Consider the following 19,197-nt stretch of genomic DNA (forward strand, 5'->3'; position numbering starts at 1 on the left):
GCACAAATTATTCCTCTGCACTCAGCCATCTCCACGCCGAAACAATTCGCTGCAAGCGAGTAGTCCGGAGACAGCATCTTCGGCCTGCTCTGGCATTTCACTTTCCAGGAACAGAACAGATCCACATTCCACCATGGCAGCTTGACTTTTGCAACAAGGCATAATGGGTCTGTGAATGCCTGTGAGGGTGCTGTGACTCCACCTAACAGCCACGTCCCCTGATCCCATGAGGCTGTCCCTTAACACTGGTGCATGGGCACTAAAAAGAGACCAGGTGGTTGTAAACACCGAACACTGGAGGTTCCTTCTTTCCTCCCCCTCCTTCATGATATCTGTGTCAAATGCAGTCCGTTAACAAAGAAAAACATCTTTTTACAACCACCAGACTCGAGTCTGTGGAGTTGGGCTGGGTTCTTTCCTTCTCAAAAGTCATGGTCAATAATTAAGGCAAAATTAGACCTTTAAGTGACACCTGTTCAACCTTATTGTCTTCTAAATATAGCCTCGGTGATACCTGGGCAGTTCCCCAAAGGAGTTTGAAGAGGTGTAACTAACTGGAGCCTAGTAAAGAACTCTGCTGATGAGCCAGGAAGGAAGGAAAGCATGCTCATTTTCTCTTAGCCATGCTGGTTTTGGGGGTTTAACAGATTAAAAAGCAGTCAGAACTTATTCTGTGTCACCAAAATCAGCAGATCCAACTCTGGATATCCACAAGTACCAGATCTGTTGCATAAGAAGGTACCATTTTTAGAGTCACCTTTCAGAGTAGAATGGGTATTTAAAGGCCCAATTTAATCCTTTGCTATTAGTGCATCTGAGGGGACCCTGATTTTGCTGGTGTGGTTCATTTTCCTCCTAGAGGAAATGTCCTGGCTATAATCTAGGATGTTTCACCCTTAAATATACATGCACAAATAATGCAGAGAACATTAATGCAACAGGAATGCAAATTACTGCATTTTCGTTGCTGCTATTGAAGGACTATGTCTTCCTCTGTCTTTTTTGCCCTTGCATGAGGTTGGAAGAACATGGTTTTGCAAGGAACCTGAAGAACTTATTTAGGGAGCTGGGGAAAGATCATCTCAGCAGATTTCCTCGCTCTTGGGGGTTTAAAAACACAAATCTGCTTTGTTGGCTGTAACAACAGAAGCAGAATGGAAAGCCCATAAAATTACCATCTTAAAGAAACACAAACTTCTAATTAGCACAAAATATTACCTGTTTGCCTAGAGCCCTTTATAGCGGAAGGGGAGAGCTATGTTTTAAAGGTTTTTACCCACACCCACCCATTTTGTAACATGAAATCACAAAAAACCACATTTCCCATGGTAAATTGCTCTACAATTACTTTGTTATCTTTATATTTCCTCTCATTCATTTGCTGGGGGCACCTAAAGTCACATCTAGTTATGGGGCGGTATTGAGACAACACCTATATCAGGGGGAAATGCTGGCATAGAGTCATGGTGCTGGCATAGAGTCATGATCAGCATCCAGGAGACCCAGTTCTTAACCTCTCTTTCCCAGCAACAGACAAAAGGAAGCCTTTGGAGAGAGAGATGGGGACGTTAGTATGTCATTGAGTGGGAGCCCTTCAAGTGACTGAAGAGCTGCATTGGTGGATGCCAAGGATATACCATCCAGGTCTCATCAGCTGGGAAGGATGGTGGATGAAAAACAAGAATGATATGCGGTAGGGCAAAGAAAGGACTCCACCGGGATCTCAAAAGCTCTCCTTGGGACAAGAGAAAATTGTATTAATGGGCTAGAAAGTGCATTATTCAATCCCTTTGCTGCACTGGCCATGTGCATTCGCTGCTCAGAAGATCCTGTCCACCTGCTTAAGCCCAGAGTCACTGAATGTGCCACTTGAATCGCACAGCCTGGAAACCTACGAAAGCCAAAACCCACCCTGCAGGGGGACAGCAAGCTATTATGCACACTAGAAAAGTGTCCTTTGAATGTGGCTCTTGGATACAATGTCCACAGCCAGGGAAAACATTTTACATTATTCCAGACTGGCGATGACATTGCATTCCTTGGCTTGAAAATATTTAGGCTTGGAAGAATTCAATTTGATCAGTAAATGTCGATAAACATCCGTTCCACCATACACACACAAATCGATGAAAAAGTATTTCCATCCATAATCGAAATTCACAGATAAGCAAAGTAACAAAAATACTGCTTGAGAATTTATTAGGGTTTGATTTAAGGATATGAACTTTGCATATTTTGACATGAGATGTTGACATGGTGTTTTAATGGTTATACAGCTTTAACTTTTTGAATTTCAATGTCTTCTCTCATAATTTATGGTCTGACTTCCCAGCCCCCCGTCCCATCTCCATTGGCCCTGCAACTCTGAAAATTTAAATCAATACAAATGGGAAAAAATACTTTAAAATAAACATCCACCAAAATTATTATTTTTTTTAATCAAATTCTGATAAGCCCCAAAATATCCATAGAGCCCTGATTTAGCTTTTACTCATTCCTTATTCAGGAAAACTTTCCACTGACTTCGGTGGGACTTTCCATGAGTAATGGCTAAGTAGCGATTGAGTGAAGGACTTCTGGATATGTTCCACAGCAATTAAAGAAGGCAAGGCCAATATCCCCACATTCAGCCACTCACCGTAATATTGTTATGAAGACAGGAATACAGAGGCTTGAGCGGGTGGAATGATTATGAGGTTGGAAGGGAAATAACACAGATGCAGTCAGCAAGGTCTTTTCCTCAATAGATAGCATTTCTCTTTAACAAGAGGTTAATAGAAGCAATAAGGATCTGACTACAATGGGCCTTGGATCAGGCCTTAGGTAAACAGAACAGCTCCCCATTGCTGATCCTGGGTGTGGACTCCAACCCCTATAAAGGCATCCTCTACCCTCTGTCTGGTACCCAGCCACTCTTTGCTCCCCAGTTCTTGTGCAAGTCAGGGTGGAAATTGAACTCCAGTTAATCCCTTATTCACCAATGACCCCTGCACTCTATCATATGAGAATAACGACAGAACTCCCAATATCATTTTAGAGTTTGCTATCAAGCAAATCCAGCACTATAGGACATGAGTGACGGTCACACCAATAGGACTGGCTTGCATTTCGACCAGTGAAATATTGGGTGTGATAGAAATAGCATCTTCATTTAAGAGGACTGGTAGTAGCATTCCATGTTGCCCTTGATTTAGCTAGTGGATTTTGATTCAACTCTTTTACAAACTTTTTGAAGTAATGTGTATATCTGTCTCTTTAGATTAAGGATTCCACTGCATATGTGCATGCTCTCTCTCGCTCTCTCTCTCTCTCTCTCTCTCACACACACACACAGTTTCCCTCCTACTAGTTGTTAGGCCTTATGCAAGGAAGGTGTATTTCTCAGTGGATGATTGTGTTAATGATCATGCTGGTATATATCTCATCTGCCGCTGAAATCCACATGACACACTTTATACAAGCCAAGATAAACACAGCAGGCTAAATTGATCCCTGGCGATTCCCGATTTAACCCCTGATTCTATCGAGTTGCACCAGGTCCCAGGATGAATTTGGACTAGTGAGCTGTAGTGACTAAAGGCCAAATCCAAGTGTCCTTATTCAGGTCAAACTTCCATTGACGTGAATGAGAATTTGGTGGGAGTCAGGACTCAGTAAAACCGGAGAAAAGGCTTCACTATACAGAAGACGACTGATCCAGCAGTTGGGCTGCTAGCCTAGGGATCAGGATGTCAGGAATCGGGACATGCAGCAGAGCCAGTTTCTGGATAACCTGAGGAGCACAGCTGGCCTGTAGCAGGCTGCCCGATTGGCCACCCTACCTGACTTGCTGCAGGAGTCAGCAGACCAACCCTCAAGCCCAGCGGCTGCAGCAGTTCAGCAGCTGCTCAAAGCATTTGCCGATGGCTGTGATAACTCCTGTGCCTGCTGGTTCCAGTCCTGCTCCTGCCTTATTCCAGCCCTGGCCCCAGCCCTTCTCCTGCCTTGTCACTCCACATAACCCGGTTCTGACCCTGAGCTCCAATTCCTGCCCTCTGACTTTGGCACTCACCCGGGGCTCTGACAATTGTCCTCTGACTCCACCTCTGACCCAAGGCTCCAACTCCTGGCTACCAGCTCCTGCTCCGACCACTGTGCGTACCATGCACATCCCGGACACAGGAGACGCGAGTTCAATCCCTGTTCCACCACAGACTTCCTATATGAACTTAGGAAGTTTTAGGTACTTGCTCTCTCTGTGCCTCCATTTCCCAGGTGTAGACTAGCACTTCCCTCACTCGTGTGGGTGTTGGGGGGATAAATACACTCACGGCTGTGAGGCACTCAGATACTCCAGTAAATTGGACCATATAAGTACTTTAGCTAGACAGTTTCGGCCCTAATTCATTAGCCCATTTTTCTTTAAAGCAAAGACCGCATGCTCTTAGTTTACAGAAATTTTTGCTTTTTAAATGCAATGCTTCATCATCTAATGCAAAATTTAAAATGTGTCTGTAGTGTAGCTGGTTTTTAATGAGCAGCCTGCTACTCACTGGATTTATGGGAGCTAATGCTATTTTCTTTCTATAATAAGATTCTGATTAATATTTAAACATTTCTTCCAATAAGAACTGGGACTCATGGAGGGTGTTCTGATTTAATGTTTGCACCTTCCAAGTCTCTATTCACAACTGGATACCAGCCTGTGATAATGAGAAACACCAGCTTGTTAACGGAGATGGGAACAGATGTAATTAGCCAGTGTTTGCATGTTCACTGGATGATGTACCGCCCCCTTCAGATGAAGTGAGGAAAAAAGGAGTGTAGCTATTTTAACATTATTAGATGATTAGACAGTCCGTATCTCCCCAAAAGAGTAGACTATTTCCCTTCCAAACACACACAAAATGAAAAAAGCATGCAGTGTTTCAAGTGCAATTCTAGAACATGGGGGAAAAGATCAGATATTTTCATAGGCAGTCCCAAATCAAAAGGTTTCACTTACCAGGATATAACTGCTTTGTTGGTGCACTAAGTTGAGCATCTTTTGTTACTCGAAAAGCAACATCTGCGCCTTTTGAAGATCTTCTGCTTGTGCAAAAACCTGTTGTTTTAGTGATACCGTCAGGTAAATTATGAAAATCTAATACCTTCAAGAGATCTGCAGGTTCAGCTGCAAGAAGAAAAAAAGAGGAGAAACCAGAATTAGTAGGCAAAAGTATCGGCGTTTGCAAAGATCCATTAGAATAATACCAATCACCAATAATCATTTTAAACCAGAACAGATTTTTTTCTAATAAATGTATAGCAAATACATTGCTAATGCCATCTTCAAAACTAGAACCAACAGGCTGCTGGTTTGAGATGCTAATTCACTGCAGAGAGGAATAGTTTAGGCACTTATACCTGTATAAGACTAGCATCTACATTCACGCTAGTTCGGATAATGAACTAATCAATAATCAGGCTTCAGGGTATTAACTGGTCGCGGTAGAGAAGAGTTCCGGTCAGGTACTATAAAACCTAAGGAGCTGTCTGCACTGTACATCCATGGTATCACTCGGATGCATATTCTGTGCATCTTCAAATGTGGAGATAGACTGCTACCCATGTCAGCTTGAAGCTGGATGCCAAACGTCTGGAGTAGTCTCTACAGCCTTGGTCCAACTGAGTGACTCATCCCTCCAGGGCTAACTCCTCCCCAGTTCACCTCTTCTTGCCAAAACCTCCTCCCTCCCCTCCAGTGACAGAGCATAGGGACCCCCAGAGGTTCCAACCATCACTCTCTCTCCTAGAATGATGTATTTGTCTTCGCCCTGCTATAACTTAGCACCCAACAAAACCAGAATAAGAACAGCCATACTGGGTCAAACCAAAGGTCCATCAAAAGGTCCAACCAAAGCCAGTATCGTGTCTTCCAACAGTGGCCAATGCCAGGTGCCCCAGAGGGAATGAACAGAACAGGGAATCATCAAATGATCCTCTCCTGTCGCGCATTCCCAGCTTCTGGCAAACGGAGGCTAGGCACACCATCCCTGCCCATCCTGGCTAATAGCCATTGATTGGCCTATTCTCCATGAACTTATCTAGTTATTTTTGAACCCTGTTATAATCTTGCAAATGTAGCCTGAAAACGTCTATGGGTGCTACCATACTGAGCACAATTGCTTTCATTTAGCAATAACTGTAACACTAGAGCTGTGCACATTTCTGTAACAACTTAAATCACGCAAAACTCAGAGTTTTTGATTTGGTTAAGAAACCTGAAACTCAAGCCAGGTTTGTCCAGACCTGCAAAGCTTTTGGTTTTGAGTTAGTCAGGTGAGGCAAAACTTGGTTTCAGATGAAGATTTTGGTTAAGTTTTATAAAACTGAAATACGTGTACACAGAGTTTTGACAACCTTCTAGTGGTCTTTGTAAGTATAGTACAAGAAATGCTTGTTGGACTACATTACCCAGAATCCTTCCCCAGGAGTTGGGTGTGTCAGATTTTATTGGGAAAAAAGACATGTATTGTCAGCAGCAAATCTCAGGTTCTTGATCCTTTCTTATAAGCTAATAAAAATCCCGTGTGTGTACAAATGTACTGCAAGCTTTGGTTCAAAGGGAAACTTCGCCAAGTAAAAAAGGCTGGCAGAAAGCAATGCAAACTGAAAGCACAATGGGTGGAAATGTCGAATGTGCACAACACCGGTAAACTTCCACGCCAGCTGAAGTCAATGGCATGACTCTCATTGCTTTCAACGAGAGCAGTTAGGTAAATGCTAAGTGCTCTTGAAAATCCTGTCCCATGCTTTGTACAGCTACAAAGGAAACACTCCAGACAGTGGGGTTTGAGTGGTAGTAGCAACACTGTACATTTTCTAGGTCTGAAGGCAACTGAATTTCAGCCTTGTGTCTGACCACACACCTAAGTCAAGCACACCATAAAATTCACTCTCTTAATCAGGTCTCACCTCAGGTCCTACGGTAACGACATGCCCTGACCTCTGCACATCAATCCCCTCTGGCTACTATTATACAAATTATTGTAATTAATAGAAAGGATCTGAGCATTACAAGACAAGAAATGTCCAATTACTGTCTATGCTGGAAAAGCTCATTTCTTGCTTCTCTCCCCCAGCATGGAGCCTGCCACTTCAATTGTGAATTCAGAGAAAACTATGCAGATCAGGCACCGGTGCTGGCAGGGGAGGCAGACTGCAGCAGGTGCACATACCACACAAAAAGCATCAACGACGATGGGGGAAAGGCTTTCTTATTTCAATATAAAACAGCCTGGAGCATGATCTTCAGTGGAATTCACTGCCTATAGTCTTGTATGCAATAATGCATCAGAATAAGCAATGGAATCATTCCTGCTAACAACATGAAGCAAAAGGTGTAATGCCCCAGCGGGCCTTTTTACCATATCTCATTAGGATCACATCCTTATTAGCATTTGCTTTAGCTAAAAACCTTGAAAAATCACTAATGGAAGGATTCTATATTACTCTCAGAGCCATCAGTCCTAGGTAATTAGGGGTTAGTTTGCATCCAGATGTTAAACCTCTAAAACACCAGTGACATAGCATGCATGGTGCATACCATTAACTGGCTAATCCGGCATGTTTCACATCAGCAGCAGAGATGGCAAATTGGATTAACCAACACAGACTGTAAACATTTACAATAAATTATTGTGAATTTTGACCCAATACTCTAAGCCAAGAGCTGTCAAAAAGATGAACCACCCAACTCAGCAACGATTTGGCACTGCCCAGAGCAATCTCTGCTTGACAGCCTCATTTAGCCTTGGCGAGACAGTACATTTCAGTTTTATTCTCTTAGCAAATTATTTTCCCAGAGGAAATATTTTATTCAACCTTCAAGGACGCAACCAAATATCAGATCGCTCGCTTGATATCGACATCCTAAACAATGACCTCTAGCAAACTGGCACACAGCAGCCACAGACATTTTGAAACAGTGTTGCAGTGTGATAAATGTGCCTAAGAGTGCCAGCTTGTTATTAGCTCAGGGAATGATCCAATGATAATACAGTTACTATCAGCAGCCAGATGCGTGATAGCTCCTTTTCTGGAAGAGGACAGATCTCCCAACATTAGTGACACAGAGAAATAAAGTAAGGGAAATCCTTTCAAATGGGGAGACAGACAGACAGACAGACAGACAGAGAGGGAGAATACACTTTATATCAGGATCAGACCTATTTTATAATCTGTGATTACCGCCACTTTGAGAATTTTAACAAAATAAATACACAGATAATGATAAGAGATTGACAACTAGGTCTTTTAAATGGAACATATACGAGTTATGAATGAATAAGATAAGCTTACAGACTACATAAATTGTTTAATAATTTTTTCATACCCAGACAGAAATTAGACCCCCGTGTTTCTGGTATCAGAGGTTATACATATAAATTATGTCCATGCGTCAGAGTAGTATACAAGTTGAAAATGACAAAATGACAAATAAATAGAAAACCCCCACACCCCCTTCCTCCTTTCAGAAATAGATAAATTAAAGGGGGTGGAAATCACATATTATTTGAAGCTTACATGTATAAGTCGTTTATAAAGGGTTAATTCATGATTACATTTTCAAAAATCATTTAAGCAACTGTTATAGATTATTTATAGAGTCCAACCAGTTGCTTATAACATATAGGTAGCCTATAACACCAATCTTATCTGCCAGTCTATAACACCTTCTCTACTGATGTGCTTATAACCATCTTATAACACAACCTCTTCCTGCCTGTATTATGCTTTTCATTATCTAGTAATCATTTATTAATGCTGTATAAAACTATTGACAAATAGACCCTTAATGTACAGTACACTCAAAAAAAATCCCTTTCAGGTTTTTCACCATCTGAAAATATTATTCCACCAGTTTCTGCTGTATCCAAGACTGGAATGCCATGAAAGCATCTAGATAAAACTGTGATGAGTACTTAACAAATGCCTAAATTAGACAGAGGGCTAAGGAATGGTGGGAGATACCTTATACTGTTTCAGAATACAGACATTTACCATTAGGGGGTCATCTTCATTAATCCCAGAAATATTTTGAAATATCCATGAGTTCCTGGTATTTTTGAGGATGTAAAAGAGAAGAGCCTAAAAACAACACCCACAGAAAAACACATCTACCATGTGTAGTGTTCCTTGCAGCAGAGAAGAGGTAGCACTTGGCTGTAATGAATATAAAGTGGATTCTTTTTCTGATGGACACCCAGACAAACCCTGTGGCTCTTTCTGCTTCTCTACTAACTTCCCAGACTGACAGTGTGCTGCGCTGCCCAGAAAAGTCAACAGCAGAGGGGCTGATAGATCATCAGTAACAGATTTGAAATGGCTGCAAAATAATAGATACTCTAAAAGCCCATCTGGAGCAAGTGTAAATACACCTCTACCTCGATATAACGCTGTCCTCCGGAGCCAAAAAAATCTTACCGTGTTATAGGTGAAACCGCGTTATATCGAACTTGCTTTGATCTTCCGGAGAACGCAGCCACGCCCCCTTGGAGCGCTGCTTTACACGTTACATCCGAATTCGTGTTATATCGGGTAGCGTTATATCGAGGTAGAGGTGTATCTTTAAAAGGTGCCATTACCTCCAATGAGAACAAGTCATCTCCAGGAGCGGAACTGGAGTCAGGATGTTTTCACTGTGATTTCTTAATTAATCCACTGGTCTAAATGTATGGGTTTCCTGCTAGGAACAATTCAGGCTGCAAGCTCTAAAGGGATTGCAGGATTTTAGGACAGTGAGTGCAGTCTAGTAGTAGGACTGTAGACTTGGTGTCAGGAGACCCAGGTTCTGCTCCTAGCTCTTCCCGCAAATTGATGCATGACCTTGGATAAGTCACCTCTCTGACACCTGTTGTCTATTCAGTGCAGGGCTTGTCTTTCACTATGTGTTTGTACAGCACCTAGCACAAAGAGGCTTGCATTTCAGCTGTGGTCACTAGGCACTGTCACAGTACTAACAGGAGTCTTAGCATCATCTCTTAATCAAACAACATCCAGCATCCAATGATTCAAGTAACACCGATTTCCATGATATGTCGGCCAGTTTGGCAACTTGAATATTACGGCAAAGGGAAAGTGCAAACTGACAATTTATTAGCACCTTTTCCCCGCTGTGTACATTTTTAAAGGGACTCGTATGTGGTAATCACAGGGCTAGACTACACTACCTGCCCAGATTGGCGGGTAGAAATCGATCTCTCAGGGATCGATTTATCACGTCTCATCTAGACGGATAAATCGATCCCCGAATCGACGCGCTTACTCCCACCTCGTCAGGAGGAGTAAGAACCGTCGACGGGGGAGCCGCAGCAGTCGATTTGCCGCCGTCCTCACAGCAGGGTAAGTCGAATAGGATACGCCGAATTCAGCTATGCTATTCGCGTAGCTGAATTTGCATATCTTAAATCGACCCCCCCGCCAGTGTAGACCTAGCCCCAGGGTTTGAATATAGCATATCAGGGTCTCCAGTGTGCACAAAAAGGTGATTGGCTCGGATGGATATCTACTTTTCTAGCCTCATCTGTAAAATGGAGCTGCTAAAACTTACCTGCCTCAAAAGGCTGTTGTGAGGCTCAAATCATTTATGTTTGCAAGGCCCTAAGTGCCAATTGTTACTCATATAAATTGTGAAGGGGACCTGCTATGCCAGAGAACATCGCACCAATCGTTCTTGCTCATGCTATGGGTTGAATTAAAAGAGCTTCCAGTGGCCGCAATGTGCCAGGCACGGTACAGACCCATAGGGAGAAGCAGAAGATTCCAGTTGAAGTAGACAAGATAGACCAAGGGTGGGAAAAAGGCAGGATTAAGCCCACTTCACAGTTGGGGGATTGGAAGATGAAGTGACTTGCCAAGGTCGTACAAGGAATCTTTAGCACTCAGTTTTCCCCATCCAGAGCTTTAACCATAAGACCATCCTTCCTTTCAATTGCCTTTAAAAATGACGCTACCAACGAGAAGCAGTGTCAGGAGTAAACGAAAGGTTCTGTAACCAGCCATCATGATCGCTTTCATCAAAAGGCATTCAAGGATACTGGACCATTACTAGATAAAATTAAATATAACAAGCAAGCAAAGCAACGGGCACCGTTTGAAGTTAAACATGACATGTGCCTTTGACACGCTGATCAAAAATGGATTTCCTTTGAAACAGAGACCATGAAAATTCCCTTTGACTGAGGTTTGAAGACCATCATTTTGGGATGAGTTAACTATGCACAGACATCTGTTCATCATTCTGTGAGAACGTCAAAGTCCCCCAATAGTTAATGAGCTCTACATTATTGTATTATGTGTGTTACGGCAATAAGGCTCCAACCAAGATGAAGGCCTCCATTGTGGTAGGTGCTGTATATAAATTGAGTGACAGATAGTACCTGCACCAACACCAAAGGCAAAAATCAAGCCCATGACCTTTCAGTCAGGTATAGTTCCTAGCTAGGGCCAAGACTCTTACAAGAATTACTGTATGGTTTAAACATGCCTCTCCTTGCACCCATAAAGCCGACAGTACCATCTCACATCCTAGGTAGCTTCCTAAGGATGCCACCGTACAGCATCTTTGTTCCCTGGGTTACTATGTAAGAGAGACAGCAGAACCCATAATGGGAACCTAAGATCTTCTATTTCTGGTGAAACCTTATTAGTTTGGAGGTTTGAGTTACTATGGAGAATTGCTGGCCATAGGGGAGAGGTGCAGCCTTCACAATTCATGTGGGCACCAGGAGAAATCATTGTGGTGCCAGGTTTGGGATCCCTGCTGATGGGCCAGAGATCTAGGATCTTATCCAGGGCATTGGGTAGTGGGGAAAAAACTCTTAGTCCTTCACAAAGGGCAAGTAATACCATCCTATAGCCCAGCCTGACTAGCTGTGGGAAGATGCTGTTTTCAAGGATGGCGGTACCTCACTGTTGATCCTCAGGAATGCATGGTAGCCAAGAGCTCTGAAGAGCAGCACCATTTTAAGCCCTTCAGCATAGAACAAGAGCCTTGTATTAGACGCTGCCTGCAATCAGTGCTGCTTTACAAATGAGATTTAATATGCCACCCTGTAACAAACCCACCGAGACCCCTCTGAAAGATTAAAGGATATTTCCATGTTCAATGCACAAACCCAGCACAGAGTATTCAACTCGTGCTTCGGCATTTTGGGGGGTTGGGTTCCAAAGGAACCGAGGGAGGGACTGGAGTCCAGTGACTGGTAACAGCAGTTAATGAAAATCCTAACTGATGTCTGCAGTGTGAGGACCAGCATGAATCTCCAAAAGAACAGGCCAGTCAATTTACTGTCCTTTCCTTTTAAAGATTCTCTTGTCCAGCAGGGACCTTCTGTGTGGATTCCCCTTGAATACCAAGAACTGGGTTCCTGTAATGAAGATAGTTATACTATCTCTCCATAGGAGTTAAAAAATATTAAAGGGGAAGGACTGGGCAATATTAAATATGAAAGGTCAGAAACTATTTCTAGGATGGCACTTCTCCGCTCTTAGAAACAAATTGATTTATTTTATTTTTAATATCTTGTCTTTTTATTACAAACAACAGCGTTAGGGCTTCCTCTGTATTACAACATGTGTTTTGCATCATACGAAAGGAGTCAGTGAAAAGAGAAAAAAGTTACCCCTTGTATTTTCAGGTTCAAAGTACAAGGTGCGACTAAAAATAATGGAACAAAATCGCCTTTGGTGTAATTCCACTGACTCCAATAGCTACACCAGGGTCCAGAGATGTATGGTGACTGGAACCATATAACCCAATTCAATTCTGTTGCAGTTCACTTTGTTCTTGGCTTGCAGTAATATCTGAAAGCAGTACATGGTGGGCGAAATTCACGCCATGCTGGGAGGCAGCACAAGGGACTATGGACCATTTGCATGTCACTGAATCCCTTGAAATAAGGCTTAAGTGGTATATAAGCCTAATGCTACCTCTCTGCACAGGGGTGATTTTCACCCAGACACAGCGTCCTTCAACATCAGCAAACCACTAATTTTATTTCACTGGGCTTTTGGGGCCCACTGTAAACAAAACTGAGAAACCCAGAAGCAGCCCATGGCAAAATCTGCGATGGAACCAGAGACAGAAGGATAGGGACTGGACTGAATCAAAACTGACTTGATAGTGTATTTCTTACGTTTGTGGCACTGAGATTGGCCTTGATTTTCGAAGTGAATTAGCTACTGCCTTCTAAATGTTTTCTTTTGCTTGCTTTTTCATGAACAACATTACTATGCAACTAGGGTGACCAGATGTCCTGATTTTATAGGGACAGTCCTGACTTTTGGGGTCTTTTTCTTATATAGGCTCCTATTACCCCCCCACCCTCATCCCGATTTTTCACACTTGCTGTCTGGTCACCCTATATGCAACATTAAACACAAGATCATCCTTTCCATCAAGATGCAGCAAGACTGGCAAACAAAACTGACAACCCAGCTTTGGCCCTAAAATCTACTTTTTCGTAAGTACTTTAAAAGAGCGGTAAACATACCCAGATCATGCAGGAGGATGCAAAGAGCAGAAATATATCCGGATTCTTTGCTCTCTTAAATCAGTATAAATGAGGAGTAACTCTACTGAATGCTGAGGGAGTTACACTGGCTTTGGTTTAAAAACAGGCACGAATGAGAGAAGAATCATGATTATTACTTTGTATTATGGTAGCGTTTTTCAGGGTCCAGCTGAGATCAGGGCCCCATCGTACTAGATGCTGTAGAAACAGGCCTGCACCAAATTGCTTCTAGAGGGGGCGGACAAAGGAAGTATTATTTCCCTATTTTTACCTAGGGGGAAATCAGGCAAAGAGAGACTGAGTCACTTGCCCAAGTTCACACTGGGACAGGGGTAGGAATCAAACAACTTTTCCGAGTCCCAGGCCAGGGCCAACCTTCCTGAGTTAATTAGGCCCCTAATTGGTTAATTACCTGCTAAAACTGGGGTTAGCAGGAGCTACTATTAAATTAGTAACTCCACTCTTCGGGCTGCAGACACACAAATGCGCACAATGCCCTTTTTTAACAAGATTCAAGAAAATCAAGCAGTATTGATGCCAAACATTATTGGAGTGGAGTCCTTTGACTTCTGGGCTGGTGGTCTGAACACAAACTCCAGCCAAAATGCAAGCGGTTTGCATTACCTGCCCCACCCCGACGGACAGTAATCCCCTGTAATACTGAAAAACCACCAGATGCGATTTAATAGCAGCGCTTCAAGGCTGATCACAAAAGAGCCTATAATGAGCTATAAAGGAATCCAAAGTATCATTAAAGTCTGAAGGTGAAAATTGGAACATTATGAATTCACATGACTAGATGTAAACACCTCATCCAACACATTTGGGTTGTTAATACCAACCTTTCCCCCTCCTTGACTGTACTGTAAATATAATTTTAGGCAGGGAAAACGTAATTCTGATCCTTCTGGACATATGCAATAACAAGGGATTTTTTCATTGGCATTACACATTGAAAGTCAAGGAGCAAAATATAGACTAAAACTCTAATAGAACCCCGGTTTAGCTATGACAGTGAATGCCATTCAGTTAGCTGTGCTCAGATAAATACAGGTCTGTGCATGTAACAAGGGGACAAGGAGTAAGATATTAACAATACATTAAACGCTGATGATTCTACTCTGAGTCTGAACCCAGTCAATTATTATTATTTATTTCTATTGCAGTAGCACCTAGGAGCCCCAGTCACTGACTTCTTTGTGCCAGGCGCTGTACAAACACAGAACAAAAAGACAGTCCCTGCCCCTTGCAGCTTACAATCTAAAAATCAGTGCATTTAGATTTGAAGTCAGTGGGACCTTTGCCAAAGTAAGAACTGAGGAAAAGCTGTGTTAGGACTTCAAGATTTGATTCAATGGCTTCATCGCTGTTCATTTATCGCGAGAGCCATAGCATAGTGATGTGCAGTCTAGGTGTGGCTAGTGACCACACCGTCTGGATGCTGATCCAATCTATCCAGCTCTCTTGGGTCTGCAAATCTGTGCTGGAAATCTTCGGAGAAAAGACCTTCCTAATCCTAGGACACCTTTGCTGCTTCCCCTCTTCACCCAACTTTTTGGGCCCAGACACAGCCTAGAAGCACAATGACCATTTGTGTACATGAAAAATAATAGGGGTAAATAGTCATTGAAATGCATGTTGGTTCTCAAAACAGGTTCAGTTCAAGTTCAGGGGGAAGCCTGAATGATCACACAGATTCAAATTTCATCCACGCATCTCAGCTAGACACAGCTCTCTCTAGGCCTGGTTCTGATCTCATCTACATCCATGTAACAGCACTGACCTCTGTGAAGCCACTCCTGGTTTATGTTAGTGTAACTGAAATCAGAACTGGACTGTCCAATTTATTTTATCTTTATTTGCTGAAGCATCTTATCTTATGCCCGATTTCACTTGTAATAATCCCACTTCTCATTGCATGTGAGGAAACTGTGTGGCATTTTTTGGTATTTGTATGCTCTCTAAAACTGGTGTTTCCACTAAGAAAGGTCATCCCATCAAGCCCAGATTTACATGGACATTTCCCAGTTCTTTTTGTGTCTGACCGTCAACACTGCAGTTCCTGTAGCCAATGGCTGGAGGAAGTGAGATCTTGCAAATCAGAATCAGTTTGGAAACAGAAATAACTGTAATTTTCACAGGAGACTAAGGGAGTTAAACTCTATTGAAACGCAGTGCGAGATGGGCCCTAGAGCCCTTTGAAACTCCCAGAAAACAATATTTTACCAGTAGCTTTTACCTGTAATATTCAATTTTACTACCTAAAGCTATGTACTTTGACGGGCCTTTTTACCAAGTGCTAGAATACATAAATCACTTAACTACTTGTGGGGGGCTTGAGTCCACTGCCTGAAAAATGACACATTTACCAGAAACAAACCACTATACAATTCTCTCTCCCTTTATTTTTCTAGGCATCAAATTCAGATACATAACGCCCCCAAATGCCTAACCCCCCAAAGAAAGCAATTATATCGAAGACTCATGACTGAATTTAACACTTAAATTATTGTCGCCCCCAAGATGCTATTGATTGACATAATTTCCAGTTGCTTTTTTGTTTCTTTACATGGTGCCATTTGCTGGCATTGGCTTTTTCCTTCTCCTCGTTTTCCACTCAAACCCTCCACGTAGTCACCCCTATGAATCCGTTTTCCTGTCTAAACTGCACTGCAGCAGCATACCATACCAGTAAGGCCAACCTCAGGTGCTCAAAAATCATAAATGCCCCAATCATTAGATTGTTTTTAAATCCCAGGCTTTTTAAGCCAATAATAATAATAATACATTTTGGAGGTTTTATTTGCCTTCTTGAGCCTTTAGGGGGTCACATTTTTCAGACTTTCCTCCATCCACAAAAGTTACCTTTTCTTTTTTAATGAAAGCTGAGATTAGCACATGACTCCAGGAGCAGGGGCTTTAAGAAAAAACACCAAATGTCATAAGACTCGGGATACAATCACAAGAGCTGGCAATACCGCAATGATGACTTGCATCTAAATGGTCTCAGTTCTAGAAGGAATAATGTCATGGTAGTTTAATCTTTTAAATAAAACAGTGCATATTTAGCAACAGAGAAGAACTGAGAATTCCCTGAGTACTCACAGCTACTAGCAGTTTACCCACACTGCGATGCCAGGTGCTTACAAACAGGGTACACGTAGGGTGACCAGACAGCAAATGTGAAAAATCGGGACAGGGGATGGGGGGTAATAGGTGCCTATATAAGAAAAAGACCCAAAAATTGGGACTGTCCCTATAAAATCGGGACATCTGATCACCCTAGGTACACGGGGTGTGTTTAGTAAAAGAAAAACTATTTTTATGGTTAAAAAAAAAAAAAAAGCAGGGGGAGGACATCTGGAAAACCTATCCCAGTCTGCACTTATAAACTGTCGAGTTCATTTCATTGCTTGTGGAAGGTGCTGGCTTGACATTCTGGGAGATCAAAGCCATCTGTTTAAAAACATTTGCAGTAATGAGAGCAACAGGACAAGCTTGCAGTGCCCTGCTGCCTACCTTCAGGGCTGGTCTGGAAGGACTATCTGTCTGGTTCACGGGACAGTTCAGTCTTCCTGTCCCAGTCTTTTGGCTGAGTCTGCCAGCCACGTTGCCATTAATGCCAACTATAGTTTGTTGTTGGGTTTTGGTTGGGGGTTTTTTGGGAAGAGAGAGGGAACACACATGAAATCTTGGCCTTCCTAAAATTCTCATCTCTCTTTTAATACCATTCTGATTCTAATGTATGCAGATCGCTCGTTCTGCACTGTTTGATGGCATCTAGCGTGGGTTATTTCCAGGACTAACCTGTGCATTTTAAACTCATGTCAACCGAAGAATGAAACAGAGCTTTGTTTTTCCAAACAGTTAAAAGAAACCCATCGAGGCACGAGAGGTGGAGTTCTGTTCTGTTCCAACCTGAATCCTTGCCTGAAAGTTCCAGACAAGTGTTTCTCAGCCAGTGGGTTATGATCCCAAGGGTGTGGGGGGGGGTCATTAAAGGCAATCGGAGAAGCGTCAGAGTCATGGGGCATTGAAAATTTTATTACAACCTAAAAAAGATCATATCACCTCCCCCCCCCCCCCCCCCCCCCCCCACACACACACATCTTTACCTTTCAAGGTCAAGTATTCTCTGTCAGCCCCTCAAAACACACACCCAAATCAATTATATAGGCTTAGCATCAAGACATTTTTCACTCTTACTTTTTACAGTAAATGTCAAAGGGTCATGAAAAATGTTGTTTTCGAATAACGAGTCACCAAACTGTAGCGATTGAGAAACAATGCTCAGCCTAGACCAATGCGTCCTTTGCTTTCTAACAGCTGCAGGATAGCTACACACAAAAAAAGTCTCTGGGACTTTCTTTATGATCGTAAATAATAATAATAAATAAATGATAGTAAAGAAGAAGAAAGAAGAATTACTTTGAACTTATATAGTTCCCTCCATCCAAGTGTCTCAAGGTTTAGAAAGATGGCTAAGCATTATTACTCCCATTTTACAATTGGGGCGAACAAGTACAGAGAGGTTAAGTGACTTGCCCAAGGTTACTTAGTGAGTCAGTGGTAGAGTAAGGAAAATAATCTAGGTGTCCTAGCCCACTGCTCCAACAGTTTGCTAAAGTGTGATGTTGTTGTGCATGGAAGCATATATTCATAATCATATCTGTATAATCTGGAACAGCTTTCCTCTGTCTCTCTGTCTCAGCAGCTCTTCGTCTCATTTCAGATCTTATTTGGAGACACATCTTTTCTCCTTTGCAGATGCCGCCTAAATCATAACAAATAGCTCAGGGACAGAGAAATTAACTTTTTGCATGTGTCATTTAAAGCAAGGACTTGGGGGAAAACAGGAAATGAAGGGCCAGATTCTGATCCCAGTTACACCAGTATAAATTTAAAGTCCTTTGATTTGCTCCAGATTTTCACCAGCACTGAGTTCAGAATTCAGCCATAAGAGAGATGGCTCCGAGACACGGCTTTGCTACTGATTCACTACATGACTTTATGCAAGTCACTTAGAGCCAGGTATTCAGCTAATATAAATGATGCAGCTCCATGTACGTCAATGGACCTGTACTCGTTTAGAGCCACATCCTCAGTTGCTATAACGTGTCTATTTCTCAGTTCATTCGTCTTTAAAAATAAAGGCTAATGCCCCCTCCCCCCAGGAGCGTTGTGACGGTTACTTGATTAGCATTTGTAAGGCCCTTTGAGATCCTCCGATGACAGATGCAAAGTATTATTATTAATTTTTATTCTGCAGGAAAGACATTATGCACAGTACAGTTCTGTTTTGCTTTATTGTCTCTTCAAGCAGACGGGAAGAGACCCACAGTTCAGTCTGAATGCAGAGGGAGAATTTCTTCACCTCCACAGATGAAAGAGGTGTTTTTATTTATTTTAAAAGGAAAAAGTGCTTAAAAATTGTCTAGACAAGACTGCTTGGATTGCGACGTCAGAGCGGGTCAAGATACAGGACCAGCCAGCTGGCGTTCAGCATTCCCATCCAAATCTGGTACGCATCAGCAGGGGCGTGTACCCTCGGAAAGGGACTCCAGAGTGAAAATCTCCCACACCTGTCAGTCACAAGGAAGGGGGGAAGAGCTGGAATCTCCCCCATAACGGAATTCTCTTTGAAGTACGGGCCTGATCA

General features: G+C 42.5%; 1 protein-coding gene across 2 annotated transcripts in view; it reads right to left on the reverse strand.

Moving 5' to 3' along the window:
- Positions 1-19,197, reverse strand: part of COL5A1 (collagen type V alpha 1 chain) — a 244,922-nt gene that overhangs the window by 182,618 nt on the left and 43,107 nt on the right. For both annotated transcript variants that reach the window (XM_054007167.1, XM_054007166.1), the window contains exon 2: positions 4,985-5,152. In XM_054007167.1, the coding sequence (XP_053863142.1) occupies positions 4,985-5,152 (168 nt within the window). The remainder of the gene's footprint in view (positions 1-4,984; positions 5,153-19,197) is intronic.

This window comes from Malaclemys terrapin, chromosome 17 (genome assembly GCF_027887155.1).
Source record: "Malaclemys terrapin pileata isolate rMalTer1 chromosome 17, rMalTer1.hap1, whole genome shotgun sequence".
Lineage (NCBI taxonomy): Eukaryota > Metazoa > Chordata > Testudines > Emydidae > Malaclemys > Malaclemys terrapin.